The 12,276-nt window shown below is 39.4% G+C and overlaps 2 protein-coding genes across 5 annotated transcripts in view; one reads left to right on the top strand and one right to left on the bottom strand.

Moving 5' to 3' along the window:
• The window catches only part of st6gal2a (ST6 beta-galactosamide alpha-2,6-sialyltranferase 2a), a 48,663-nt gene extending 37,233 nt beyond the window's left edge, over nt 1-11,430 (top strand). For 3 of the 4 annotated variants that reach the window (XM_082508415.1, XM_082508414.1, XM_082508413.1), the window contains 3 exons: nt 1,766-1,940; nt 4,001-4,147; nt 7,315-11,430. In XM_082508415.1, coding sequence (XP_082364541.1) covers nt 1,766-1,940; nt 4,001-4,147; nt 7,315-7,562 — 570 coding nt within the window. In that variant the 3' untranslated portion in view covers nt 7,563-11,430. The remainder of the gene's footprint in view (nt 1-1,765; nt 1,941-4,000; nt 4,148-7,314) is intronic. The other variant, XM_082508416.1, reaches the window with a different exon arrangement.
• tmtops2b (teleost multiple tissue opsin 2b) overlaps nt 4,154-12,276 on the bottom strand; it is a 29,754-nt gene continuing 21,631 nt past the window's right edge. The window contains exons 3-4 of the mRNA XM_082508417.1: nt 11,504-11,737; nt 4,154-5,285 (exon numbers count right to left, since the gene is read on the bottom strand). Of these exons, the coding sequence (XP_082364543.1) occupies nt 5,070-5,285; nt 11,504-11,737 (450 nt within the window). The 3' untranslated portion in view covers nt 4,154-5,069. The remainder of the gene's footprint in view (nt 5,286-11,503; nt 11,738-12,276) is intronic.

The raw sequence follows: 12,276 nt of genomic DNA, 5'->3' as shown, positions 1-12,276 counted from the left end.
AGTGATATAGCAGGAAATTAACTAGGCATATAATTATTTTCTTTCTCCTTTCCCCCTTATTTTTCAACTAACCTGCAGTTCACAAGAGCATAATAAACCTGGACATTCTGTTTTTGGTGTGCCACCCCGATATTTTAGTGGCCCCCATATGGCCACCCCTATGAAAAAAATCTGGAGGCTCCCCTGATAGTATACCAAAAAACAGCATGCATATATATATATATATATATATATATATATATATATATATATATATATATATATATATATATATATACACACACACATACATATTATAAGTGCAGTTACTAATTATTATCCAATGCATGGATGCAGTAACTTGCATTGTGTGTTATATAGTTTCTCAAAATATACATTCCCAGTAGTCGGGTCTTTATTTCAAAGCCCTTACAAAGATTTACATTAAAAGCCATTAATTCATAATATTCAGCTCTCATGAATTAGTGGAACAACTGTTATTTAATTTGGCTTTTAATGATAAACTACAAATTATGAACAATGATTTCATGCTCTCCTTTATTTCTGCGGTCAAACTGGAGATGGTACAACTGATGAAAATGGACATGCACACTCCCACGAATCCATTATGAGTACTTGGCACACCGATTACATCAGTTTTCTTATGATTTCATTTGTCCAACTGTGATGTATCCCTACAGTGCACTTGCTGTCTTCAATCACAGTATTGTTCTCTACACAGCTGTGCTGCACCGTTCGTCTAAGACACTTAACATTTTCTGGGATGTTTTGACAGCTTAAAATTTCAGTCAAACCACCTGATTGACTCCAGAGCCCTTCAATTTCCTGACCGGAAATAGTCTCTTACATAGTTTCAATGACTCTAAAGTTTTTAGCATAACAGCCACGCTACTATAAGACAGCAGCTCACTGACTTTTCTGTTGAGAGGCTGACTTGTTGGTGGGAAATTATCAGTATGCACTAGGCTTATATCTGCAAAAGGTCCTCACCTAAACCAGGATTTGTTCTGCACATGCACACACTTCCTGTCTGAGCATTTAGTGCAGCTACATCGATTTGTTCCTCCGCTATGATGTTATTTCAGGAAATTACATTTAATATGCTTTAGTTCTATTTTGTTAAATGCATACCCTGTAAGCCATACATTATTTATGTCCCTGGGTAACAACACAAACCTCACATGAATAAAACATAATCATCTAAACTGTGAAAGAAAGCATAAATACAATTCAAATGTATTCCAGAGCCACTCAACATGATACAGCATAAAACAGCAGTGACGGACGTTTATCTGTATGGGCGTTTTGTGTTTTTTTTGCAATGTTCGCAGTCTGAAGATACATTTGACTAAACTTCAGCATCCATTCAGAGGAGTTTTTGTCCAAACGTTAGAGACTGACAGATGTTTGCAAAGGGCTGCACTCTATCTTTAAACATCTTTTCCTTCTTATCTTTTGCTTAAGGGGGGCTTTTTTAGCCTTTGAGATAGGGTGGTGGAAAGTAGACAGGAAACACACAGCCATGAGTCGATTCAAACTCAGGCCTCTGCAATAGCCTTATGGCATTTGGGCCACCTGCTCAACCCAGTGAGCGATACTACTGTTGCTATTTTTGTATTGACTGCAGTCTTCATTGTTTTGAATAGTAGAAAATCCTCTAAATATCAGAAACATTTTTAATTATTGGAAAAAAAATCACGTTGTCTTATTCTTATCTGACTCATGATTTGAGATTAAATCTGTCTGCTGTGTTATCTCTCGTCAGTGGTACACTAGTCCGGACTACAACCTGTTCGGTCCATACATGGAGCACCGCAAGCTGCATCCTGACCAGCCCTTCTACATCCTTCACCCTAGCTATGTGTGGCAGCTCTGGGACGTGATTCAGGGCAACACAGAGGAGGACATCCAACCCAACCCCCCATCATCTGGCTTCATAGGTGAGTGCACACTCACGCATGTCTTGCATGCGTGCAGTGGTTGCACATGTGATGCACGTCTGTCCCTTCAGCTGCTTCTTTGTTGTTATCTTTGCAGATTGTTGCCCGCTCCTATAGCAGATATATATGCACACAAACACACGCACGCTTGTTTGCTGATGGTGTCACTGAATGCACAGTGACACCATCAGCAAGTGGCAGGATTATGCAAAATACCAACACACTCGAAACCAATATATTTAAACAGACAGGAATGAAGATATGCACTTCACCTTCCTGTCCTGTTGCACTGTGCATTCTTATACATGATGCTAGGAAAACGGGAAATTGGTTCGGTTGTCTTATTCTTGAAAAGCTGCACACATCCTGAACTTGCTAGGGAAAACTTTCCTGAAATTTCTTTAAGTAGTCTTCATTGAATTGTTGTCCAGGCTTCTTGAAAGATTTTCAAAGCTCTTTTTTGGATGTTGTATTTTTTTAGGCCTGCCAATTCTTGTTTTGTCCTCCACCTATCAAGTTTCCTCAAATATCTCAAGGAAACACCGCACACCATGCTGAGATATGGCTATTTTTCAGCTAAAAGCTCTTTGAGAATCACCTTAGTGGGAAACATACTATATTATGCTTGTCAAACTGGCATTTTCCAGATTCGTCTGAAAAGATTCTGCTAGAGAAAAAAAACCCACATTTTTTGAAACAGGAAAGCAACAAAGACTCCACAAGAACACGAAATCTAAGTAGCATTCACGCTAGTGAGCAGATATTTGGTGTACAAAGGGAAAAACTTGCAAAAGCATAAATAAAGCATCAGCTATAAAATATCTAAACAGCATATTAAAAAAAATAAGTCAATTCAAATTCAGCGGACTGCAGAGGGTTGCACATGAGCGCAGAGGAGAAACTGGTCACTCTTTAATCTAATTACACTTTTCTTTTAGCTTAATCCAGCAGCTCTGCTGCATCACAACCCAGGAATCTGCGCTTTGGTTTGCCGTGCATCGGGCGACCCACGTTACAGCTGGTTTTCATTGTGACTGCACTTGATAATCTGTGAATCAGTCGCTGATTACACAGCTTAAATGGAAGGCAAAAGAGCTTTACACTGGAGAAACAAAACCCTGCTGAAGTGTTAGGCATGACTGCCTGTATTTAAAATGTCACAATGTTCCTTGGAGGACTCTGTTGTTTATATTTGTCATGTTACTTTAAATTAGACTGTTTTCCACTCAGCTGAGATTTTGACCTTCAGGGGAAAATGAAAAGCCGTCACCCATCTGTTGCTGTTACAGGATGTGTTTCCATTCTTTTTGGTTTTAGACATTGGCGTTTTGTCAAAAGTGATTAAGAAAAACGTATTATTTTCTGTTTTGTCCTCATTTGCACCTCTTTCATTTAGGAAATACAAGAAAAGGTTCCTTTTGCTTTTTATAATATTCACAATGTCACACCATCCTCCAACCTAATTTACGATGCATGATACGTTCCTTTTTCAGCAGCAGACATTTTTATTAAATCATTTGAATCCAGCAATAAAATACAATTAAACTGGTGACGATACTGTTATTTGTAATACCCAGCATTTCTGAACAGACTACTCTTAAAATTAATTTCATCCGAGTCACAATTACAAACACAATTTGACTTAACTAATAACACAGTGCTTTTCTTGTTTTTATTGAATACACTGAGCAGTCAGCTGCATCGCAGACTGGAAAGAGTAAGCAAAGCTTTTGTTGTGGCTTATTTTTTTGCTTGCAGCCTCTTGAAGAAGCACCAACCTCAATCACACATTTTCTGAAGGTCCTGAATGGCACCGCACAAAAGTGAGGAGGAAAATGACTCATCAATATTTTCTGCAACTCTATGTCAGTGGGTTGAGGTCTGAGCACTCTGACCTCACTTATAACTCCCTTAATCTTGAGCAGGTCCTGGTCCATTATAGTTCTAGATCTACAAAAGCAGTAAAATACTGATATCTGCTTTATGTCTTGCAGTTGTCATTTAAGTAAGGCCAGCTAAATGTAATCAGTTTCCCTAAATTTGTGCATTGTGTTTCCCAGATATGCCCGTAATGTCCATCAGTCATCAGACTGGAATCCTTTTTCTGTGGCTGGCCGTACTGGATAATCATTTTGAAACACTGGCCCTTTTATTCCGGAAAGAAGATGAAATCATACCTGCAAAAACTCCTGCAAAGAAACAACTTTGTAAGACCAACTAAATCATAACCAAAGAAAGCACAGCACAAACACAAAAACGAACACAATTCAAATAAACGTCTCCATGCAGAACAAAACTGAAGTACACGCATGATAAAGGTTCTGGGGGCTTAACCTTTTGAATTCTTCAACATTTAAAGCCAAAGCAGCAGGAGGGAAAGAGGAAAAGCAGAGTTAAATGATGCTTTAAATGATCCTTGCTGATCAAATCACAAGTCTGCGCAGTGACCTCCCCATTTACAGTGACACAGCGACTGAAAAGCAGCAAGGAACAGGCGTTGTTTTACTGGGTTTTTTTTAAACTCTTTGTTTAAAATGTAAATTTAAAAAAAGATCCTGTAGTTCAAAAAATAAATTTGGCCTTTTTAAACTGTGGATGAAAACTAAGAATATGTAATATACTGAAATATATATAATATATACTGAAATGAATGTAATGCATACACATCAGTTCGGAAACAGACTAAAACCTTGAACCCACCACAGTGACGGTGCCCTTTATTAAAAAATACATATTTTTAATAGACGCAAAAACGTAGAAATAAGTTTGAATGAAGTTCTTACCTTTTTTTTTTTTGCATGTACTGAACAGGAGAAGGTGCGTGGTGGATGATAAAACTGATTGATACCAACATGTCTGGTTGCATCACACATGGGTGTACATGTATGTGTGCATTTGCATACTTTACATGCATTTCTGTGGTCGTTTAGCACTTTTGTGTTATGTATAGTAAAAGAAAAAAAGGTTTAAAAGGGCACATTTATGGTCTACAAATACAAGTTTACAGATAACACGAAAAAGCACATCTACTTTCTGAAAGCTCTTGTCCACAGTCCACCGGAGTTCACATTCTGGGTTATTCGTGCTTCATTGTGATGGCGGTGATTCCTGTCTGATTAATGCTCATGTTCAGGGGGTGACCTCTGGAGGGTTTGCGTGCTTGGTGTCTGCGGTGCTGTAGCACTGGTTGAGAGCTTCGGTGGAGATCTGGGCGGTGCAGGCCACCGTGTTGCTGTAGACGCGCCGGTTAAGGTGGATTACCGTAGTCTTGGACGGCATCGAGGTGTCGCCTTTCTCCGATGACCAGCGATCGCAGTGAAACAGAATCAGGAAACACCTGTAAAACTGAGAGGGAGAGGAAAATAGTGGAATCACTGCACACTCACAAGCAGGTGAAGGTGTTTTACAAACAGTAAACTGAACTGAAGCATTTCTCACATATAGTAAAGAAAAAATTATTTGCATAGGGAAATGGTGCTGTCTGGATAAGTATGCAGGGTAGTGTATACAAAAGTTCACTTGGTGGCTGTAAATTTATTGGCCACAGTATTCTGTCAGGGGTGAAATCGAACATCGGACTTTTTTCTGCTTTGCACTCTGGGTCAGTTTCAGGTTAAAGAGCATTCAGCGTTTGCTCTCAGTCTGTTAGATATCTGTGTTCTCCATTGTTTTAAGGTCTTGAACAGTTCAAGACTGGAGTGCATATGCAAATGAAAATGGCCTAATGGTGTGTTCAGACTCACCGAAACTGTTGGTTTGCTTTTTGGAAACCGCAAATATTTTTTAGCCAACACCAGAAGCAAAACTGCAAATAGAAGAAGGCACTTTTAGCTGCTCTCTTATTTCCCAAAGAATCTCCATGGCGACTGGATCTGCATATTTTGATTTGGCAAAGATTTTATATCCTTTCATACTCTTCCTGACAACAACCGCCTTATTTATCCAGGCTGGGGACTGACAGCAGGAGTACACTAGTTGTAACCCCCTTTGGACTTTTTCTAAAACACTATACCAGAGAGCCACTAGAAGGAGAACTTCAGTATGATTGAGAACTCATTTATGATGTTGCCAAATTTTCTCCAAGCATTCTCCTTCTTTTTTTGCTGCACAAATATGCCTTTACATAAACTCTATGTGTAATCTAACTGTAAATAATTCCTTTAATGTTCCCAAATTGAAAACGAAGTGATGCTTGGGAAAAGAAAAGGATCTGTTGTCGTGGTAAAGCAGGTTACCTCCAGCACTTGGCGCTTCATTTCTTTGGAGGTCTATAGCACAGAACTTGTTAGGGTCTTATGACATCCTTAGGATCTTGTGGAAGTGACTCATCCATCCAAATTACAAATCTGTCATCAGTAACTCGTGTTTTTCAGCTTTGCCTTCATATTAGTGGAATACAGTTGTTATAGGGAATATAGAATTCTAATAATGCCACAGACCACGGAGTCAAACTTAGCCCTCAGTCATGGTGGCAGCTCATCTGTTGGTACCTTACTGTTGGAGGTCTTGCTGCAGCTCTCCCCACTTCAGGTTTTGCACAATGGGGGAGTGGAGAGGTCTCAGAACATATCATCAGCCATACCAACAAATATAATTACTGTGGAAGGGATAATTATTCTCTCTGACTGAAGAGTCCTTGTTAAAATATATGTGTGAGGTCACTGTTTTTTGTTTTAGTTGCATTTCACAGAAAAATCCAGAACTTGCTGAAGCAGGCAAAGTCGAAGTCTTCATATATTATTCACAGTGTTATAGTTTTCTCCTCCCCTCTTTCAGCACAGTTGAGCTTCACATTTAGTCTCTTTGCACATTTTCAGATCTAATAGAAATTTGTCAAGTTTGTGCTAAATTCCTTTTCCGAAGATGTATCGAATGCCCGAAAGGCTCGCACACCTTTGATAATCAGATGTTTCCCACCAGGCCGTGTATTTATTATCGGCCCACACTGATAGCGACCTTTACGAAAACTGAAAGGATTTACCTTATCTCCCGGCTTTAAGAGTTCCCGTTTTGTGAATGTCACGACGGGTTTGTAACGTCTCTACTTTGATCCCCGGAACAGATAAAATAAAATGGATGTCATTAACTTCTCTTTGGCCATAAGTTTAGATTTTGGTTTTACCAGATTGCTTCCAGGTGTGAATGTGTGTTTTGACAGTGGTCCTGGGGGACTATTGCCTTGAAAAAAAAGAGAGAATAAAAGACAGGAACAGAAGGTTTTAGCGTTGTATTTTATAAGTATATGTGTTGTTTTTATGTTCTAATAATTTTGTAATGTTTGGACCTCAAATGTTTGGCTAAAAAGTTGAACTCTAATTTAGTTGGCAAGTGTTGTGTGAAAATATTTATTTTCTCCTGTATGCTGACATTGCAGGTATCCTCCTGATGATGGCGCTGTGCGAGCAGGTGCACGTGTACGAGTACATTCCCTCCATGAGGCAGACGGACCTGTGCCACTACCACGAGACCTACTATGACGCTGCGTGCACACTGGGTGCCTACCATCCTCTCCTCTATGAGAAAAGCCTGATCCAGCGAATCAACATGGGCCCCGTGAGTGACCTCGAGAGGAAAGGACGCGTCACTCTTCCAGGCTTCAGCACCGTGAACTGTGACATCTGATATATGAAGCCTGGCCTCATGAGCCCGGACGTCACACACACGAACACGCACACACTTCTGGCCTTTTCAGGCTGACCATGGGAGAGGTGCAATAATGCCCCTATGGACAAGGAGGTTGAAGCTTGCAAGTTTCAAATAAAACCCGTGAAGAGCATAAGCCATAGCCCTCCAGGGACGGATAAACATAGAGGTTTCTGAAAGACCTTGTCTTTATTACGATGGTATACTTGACCAGAGGCTGGAAATTAGAGTCTCCAGGGTGGAGCTGAAAAAAATAAAATATAATATCAAATTTCTCTCTGCTTTAGCTGAGCCACGTTAGCTGTGGAGCTGACTAGGGTAGCAACTGATCTTGTTTTAGGTAGGCAAGTGAGTTTTTAATAACTGGGTGTGTTTCCAGTGATGTAAAATCTGTGTTTCTCAGTACTATGGATGGTTTTCCACTTTAAGGAACTGTCACTCTTTATAACGGCGAATTGTATAATTATTTTTTTTATATATATATATATATATATATATATACTGGTCCAAAGGGTTGTGAATAAACAAATCATCCATGTTGAATGTCATAGGTACACAAACTCGACACAAAAGTACATGCAGAAGAATGCAAACTAAAAGAAAGATGAGAGGAGCTGTCAAAGCTATCACGTTACTGTACATATTCCTGCAAAATCATCATAATGAGGGGTTGATTTCATACTACTGAGCTTATTACTGAATTATTGTTCTGTGCACGCTGACTGATAACCACCAGTTTGTCACGTTTTGTTTGGGGGGGGGGGGCATTTGTGTACTTAAATCAGAGTGAACGGGGCCAAAACAGAACAAACAGGTACTCAGAACAGCCGTGACCCTGTGCCTAGCAGTCAGCTGAACACTTTCCTCGGGTTGCCTTGTGACTGTTCAGACACATGCAGTACACACTCTAGCAGGACTGCAGTACCAATCAGTTCGATGTGTGGAGCAGTAGACTTTCCGAAGTGATGAACATCAGGGGATCCTCCGCTCTGCCTCAGCAATCACCAGCCCCTGTTTGTGACGGTCAGTTCACTCTCTATTGAATGTAATTTTAACACTGCGTGTTGTGGCCAAACCCTTGCTGGAGCTCATCTCTGTGGGGTTATTTCTTTATTGCGTAACAGCATGAAGTGCATTCCCTACAACTATAAATGTCTCATATTTTCTGAATCCTCTGGTATTAGTCTGTGCCTACCCGCAGCTCAGAGTAGAGACAATTATGAAAAAGGAATTTGGACCTGTACTAACCTCGGATTTACTTTGTCTCCAAGGTAGGGGGGATTTTATGTTTACAGAGTGCCGTGTCTTCAGCGAGCTCGAGGTATTCGGTCTGTGGGAATGAGAGCATCTTTTTTTCTTTGTAACAGATTGATCTTGTGCCATTCGTTGTGGTTTATTGAAAGATATGAAAACACAATAGAAATGTTGCTTTAAATAGAATGATGTCGCTCTTCAGTAGAAACACTAGAGCATAGTATCATTTAGATAATAGCTGGTGTTAACAGGAGCTGGATAATATCTGGAATTTGTCAGTATTTACCAAAGGACATAAGCTTTTTTTAACCCCCTCCTGAAAAAAACATTTACGACTTAGACAGCTAAAGACATGAACATGGATCCTTATTTTAACCATGTTTAAGACCAGTTACTACCACTGGTGTTTTTTTTTTAATTAAAGTATTTATGTACTGTAAATTTTGATATTATGCATTTATGTTTACCAGATTTAATAATCAGATGGCAATTCAGTAAATTACATGCATGACAAACGTACTGCTTCACATAAAGGGAAATCAAAAAATCAAGAATTTGCTCATTCTCACAAGAGCTTTTTCTTGCACTCGTGTAGCTGACTCAGTTGAAGTTTTATAAAAATATTTTGAAGTTTTTCTGTGGACACATTTCTTTTCCAAACCCCCATAAGTACTTGCTTTTTGTCCAGACAAGTCATTTGACTTTTCAATTAATTAAATTAGTAGCTGTAGCAGGTGTATGACAAATATTTGGATCATTTTGCAAAAATGTTATGTATTTTATTTTTTTCAAATCTCCCACTTTAATTTTGAGTTGATGCACAATATCCCCCTAATTTCTAGTTAACAATGTAACATAAAATCTTACGCCCACATACCTAACAACTACACGTGATTACTATATGGAGGACGTGATCTTTCTCTTAGAGCTCCGAAGCTGACAGAGTTGGTGAATATCAACCGAGCACAAATAAATGAGGCGCCAGTGATTGTTCTGTAGAAACAAGCAACATTTCTTTGTGCGATGCTACGAGTGTGTTCATCTGTGCCTGCTAGAAATCGAGTCTTAGTTGCTCCGTCCAGGTCGCCGTTTACACTCCGGAAGCACCGTTCACTGTTATCTTTGTGTTAGCATGTTTGCCTTTGCAGGTGCTTGTTGGGGTTTGATTCCGTGTTTGCAGCAGTGGATATCGGTCTCTAGCCTGGCCACAGTTTGCCCTTCACCATCACATCCATGTCCCTTTGTGCAATAATTTGGGAAATCTGCCCACACCTCTACACTCTGCCGTTTTTGTTCCCACACATGAGCACACGTGAAAAGGCATTTTTGTCGTTTTTGTTGGGTTTTTCCCCCTATTTGCTCAAAAAAATGAAGAACGTTTGTAATGTGATTAACAACTTGTTGTTTTATTTGTAATGTTATTACTGAATTAGCTCAGTAATGCCAAACATTACAGCAATAGTGACAAATGTAATGCGATTGCAGTAACGCATAACTTTGTACTCTGCAGTACACCCAATCTTGACTGTAACAGAGATTTTAATGTATAGAGGAGGTAGTTTAGATGCTTAATAAAGGACTTATGATTCATTTTAAACAATGCAGGTTTTTTCGCTCTGCTGTACGTCTTATAATTGCGATAAACGATAAAATGTGCTTGTGATTGTAGCACACTGAAGGTGTGAAAGCCCTGAACGTATTGTACGTGTGCATTGTAGTAACAGGTTACTTTCCAATGCACAGAGCATGCAATTCAGGAGCAGGGCTAGGTCTTAAACTGTCTGTGCTGTACTGTGATGCAAGTAGGCACCATTGTCTTTAATGTTGTGAAAGGCATTCGTGCTTGCAAGGTTTTCTTTTACTGAAGTGATGTTTTGCAGATTTTATTGCATGCTTGTGGATCACATTCATCTGCAGTGCGGCTATCAGCCGCTCCATGGAAGTGCTTGATCAGGTGCAATGCCTTCTGGCTACTTCATCTTTGCATCTTTAATATTGTGCCAAATCCCATCTTTAATTGTGTTCCAGTTTGGGTGGGTTATTCATGGGATGAGGACTCAGAGTAACAGTAGGACTTCTTAGGTGCTTCTTTCTGCAAAAGTCGAGCTTAACTGAATTTTGTATTCTTTTTAAGATGGGACATTGTAGTCAAACTTGACATTAACGTTCTTTGGTTGTGAAGTAGTGAGTTGAAAAATATGTTTGAAGACATGCGTGTAACATTTACCACTTCGAGCCTCTTTCTGTCTGCTCTTTACTCTCGAGGCCTATTTTTCATGTCGAGTTTTTAACAAGTGTTGTGGGGATTTCTGTACCACACTGCCTCTGAAGAATTGTTTAACATTTGTTCTTTCTATAACTACCTTTTTGCAGTATTCTTTAGATGAGGAAGAGGAAAGGAGTGAGTAATGAGAGTGATTGTTCTGTTTCCCTTTTAAGAGCCTTAGGGCATTGTTCTTGATTTTTTTTTTATTTCTCTTTGGTCAGTGAAATCTCTTGATATTACACTTGAATTGATATTTAAATCAAGCAGTTCTATGATTTCAGCTGTTGTTTGTCTTTTTCTACTGTGTAAATAAAGCTGTTGTACATGTTCAAATCTGTTTTTCAGAATTATAACTCTTGATTTTAGGTAAGACACGCACATGCACATAATAGCGACTTACCTGTTTGTTCATAAGTATATAGATGAGGGGGTTGATGACGGTACTGCTCTTGGCGAGCAGTGAGGGAACTACACTGGCCACGGGGCTAATGATGTTGGGTGGGCCAAATGTTGCCATCATTGCCACGACACCATAAGGCATCCAGCACAGCAGGTAGCAGGCTGCAGTGGTCAGCACCATGAACAGAATGTGGTACTCTCTCCTCCGGGCTGCAGTCTTTCGGATCTTACCCACCTGCGAATAACGGAACAGGAGAGAGAGGAAAAAAAATATTTCTGGAAAATTTTGATTTGAATTTCCTGAAGTGTGTCTTATATCTAAGAAACGTTAAAATTACTTCTTTTTCACTGCTCTCATGTAGTAATCACAAACAAAATGCAGCAGTAGCTCACCTGGCTCATGAGTCATCACAAATCTTACACTGAAAAAAAGTGACTGGCCATCTCTTGGGTTTATGTAAACATCTTGCGTGTATTTAACATAATTGCCTCATGCTCGGTATACCGAAAAAAGTAAATTGGGTGGTTGTTACATTAATAAAGTCTACCTTGTAATTTGAACACAAAAATTTCATGTTTCTATCTTGAACGTAATTAAATCGTGGATCTGTATGAAATTCAACAACTTAATTTGTTCTTGTTGAGATGACATGATACAATCTAGTAAGAGTGGTTAGTTGCTGGACTCATGAAATTCACAAGATCGCAGGAGATTTCAAACTGCAGGAAAATCACTGGAGTTATAAGAGGCAGACAACTACACACACACCCACG

The sequence above is a fragment of the Aulonocara stuartgranti genome, assembly GCF_965226115.1.
Source record: "Aulonocara stuartgranti genome assembly, chromosome: 16".
NCBI lineage: Eukaryota > Metazoa > Chordata > Actinopteri > Cichliformes > Cichlidae > Aulonocara > Aulonocara stuartgranti.
This window is presented reverse-complemented; position numbering and strand designations above follow the sequence as displayed.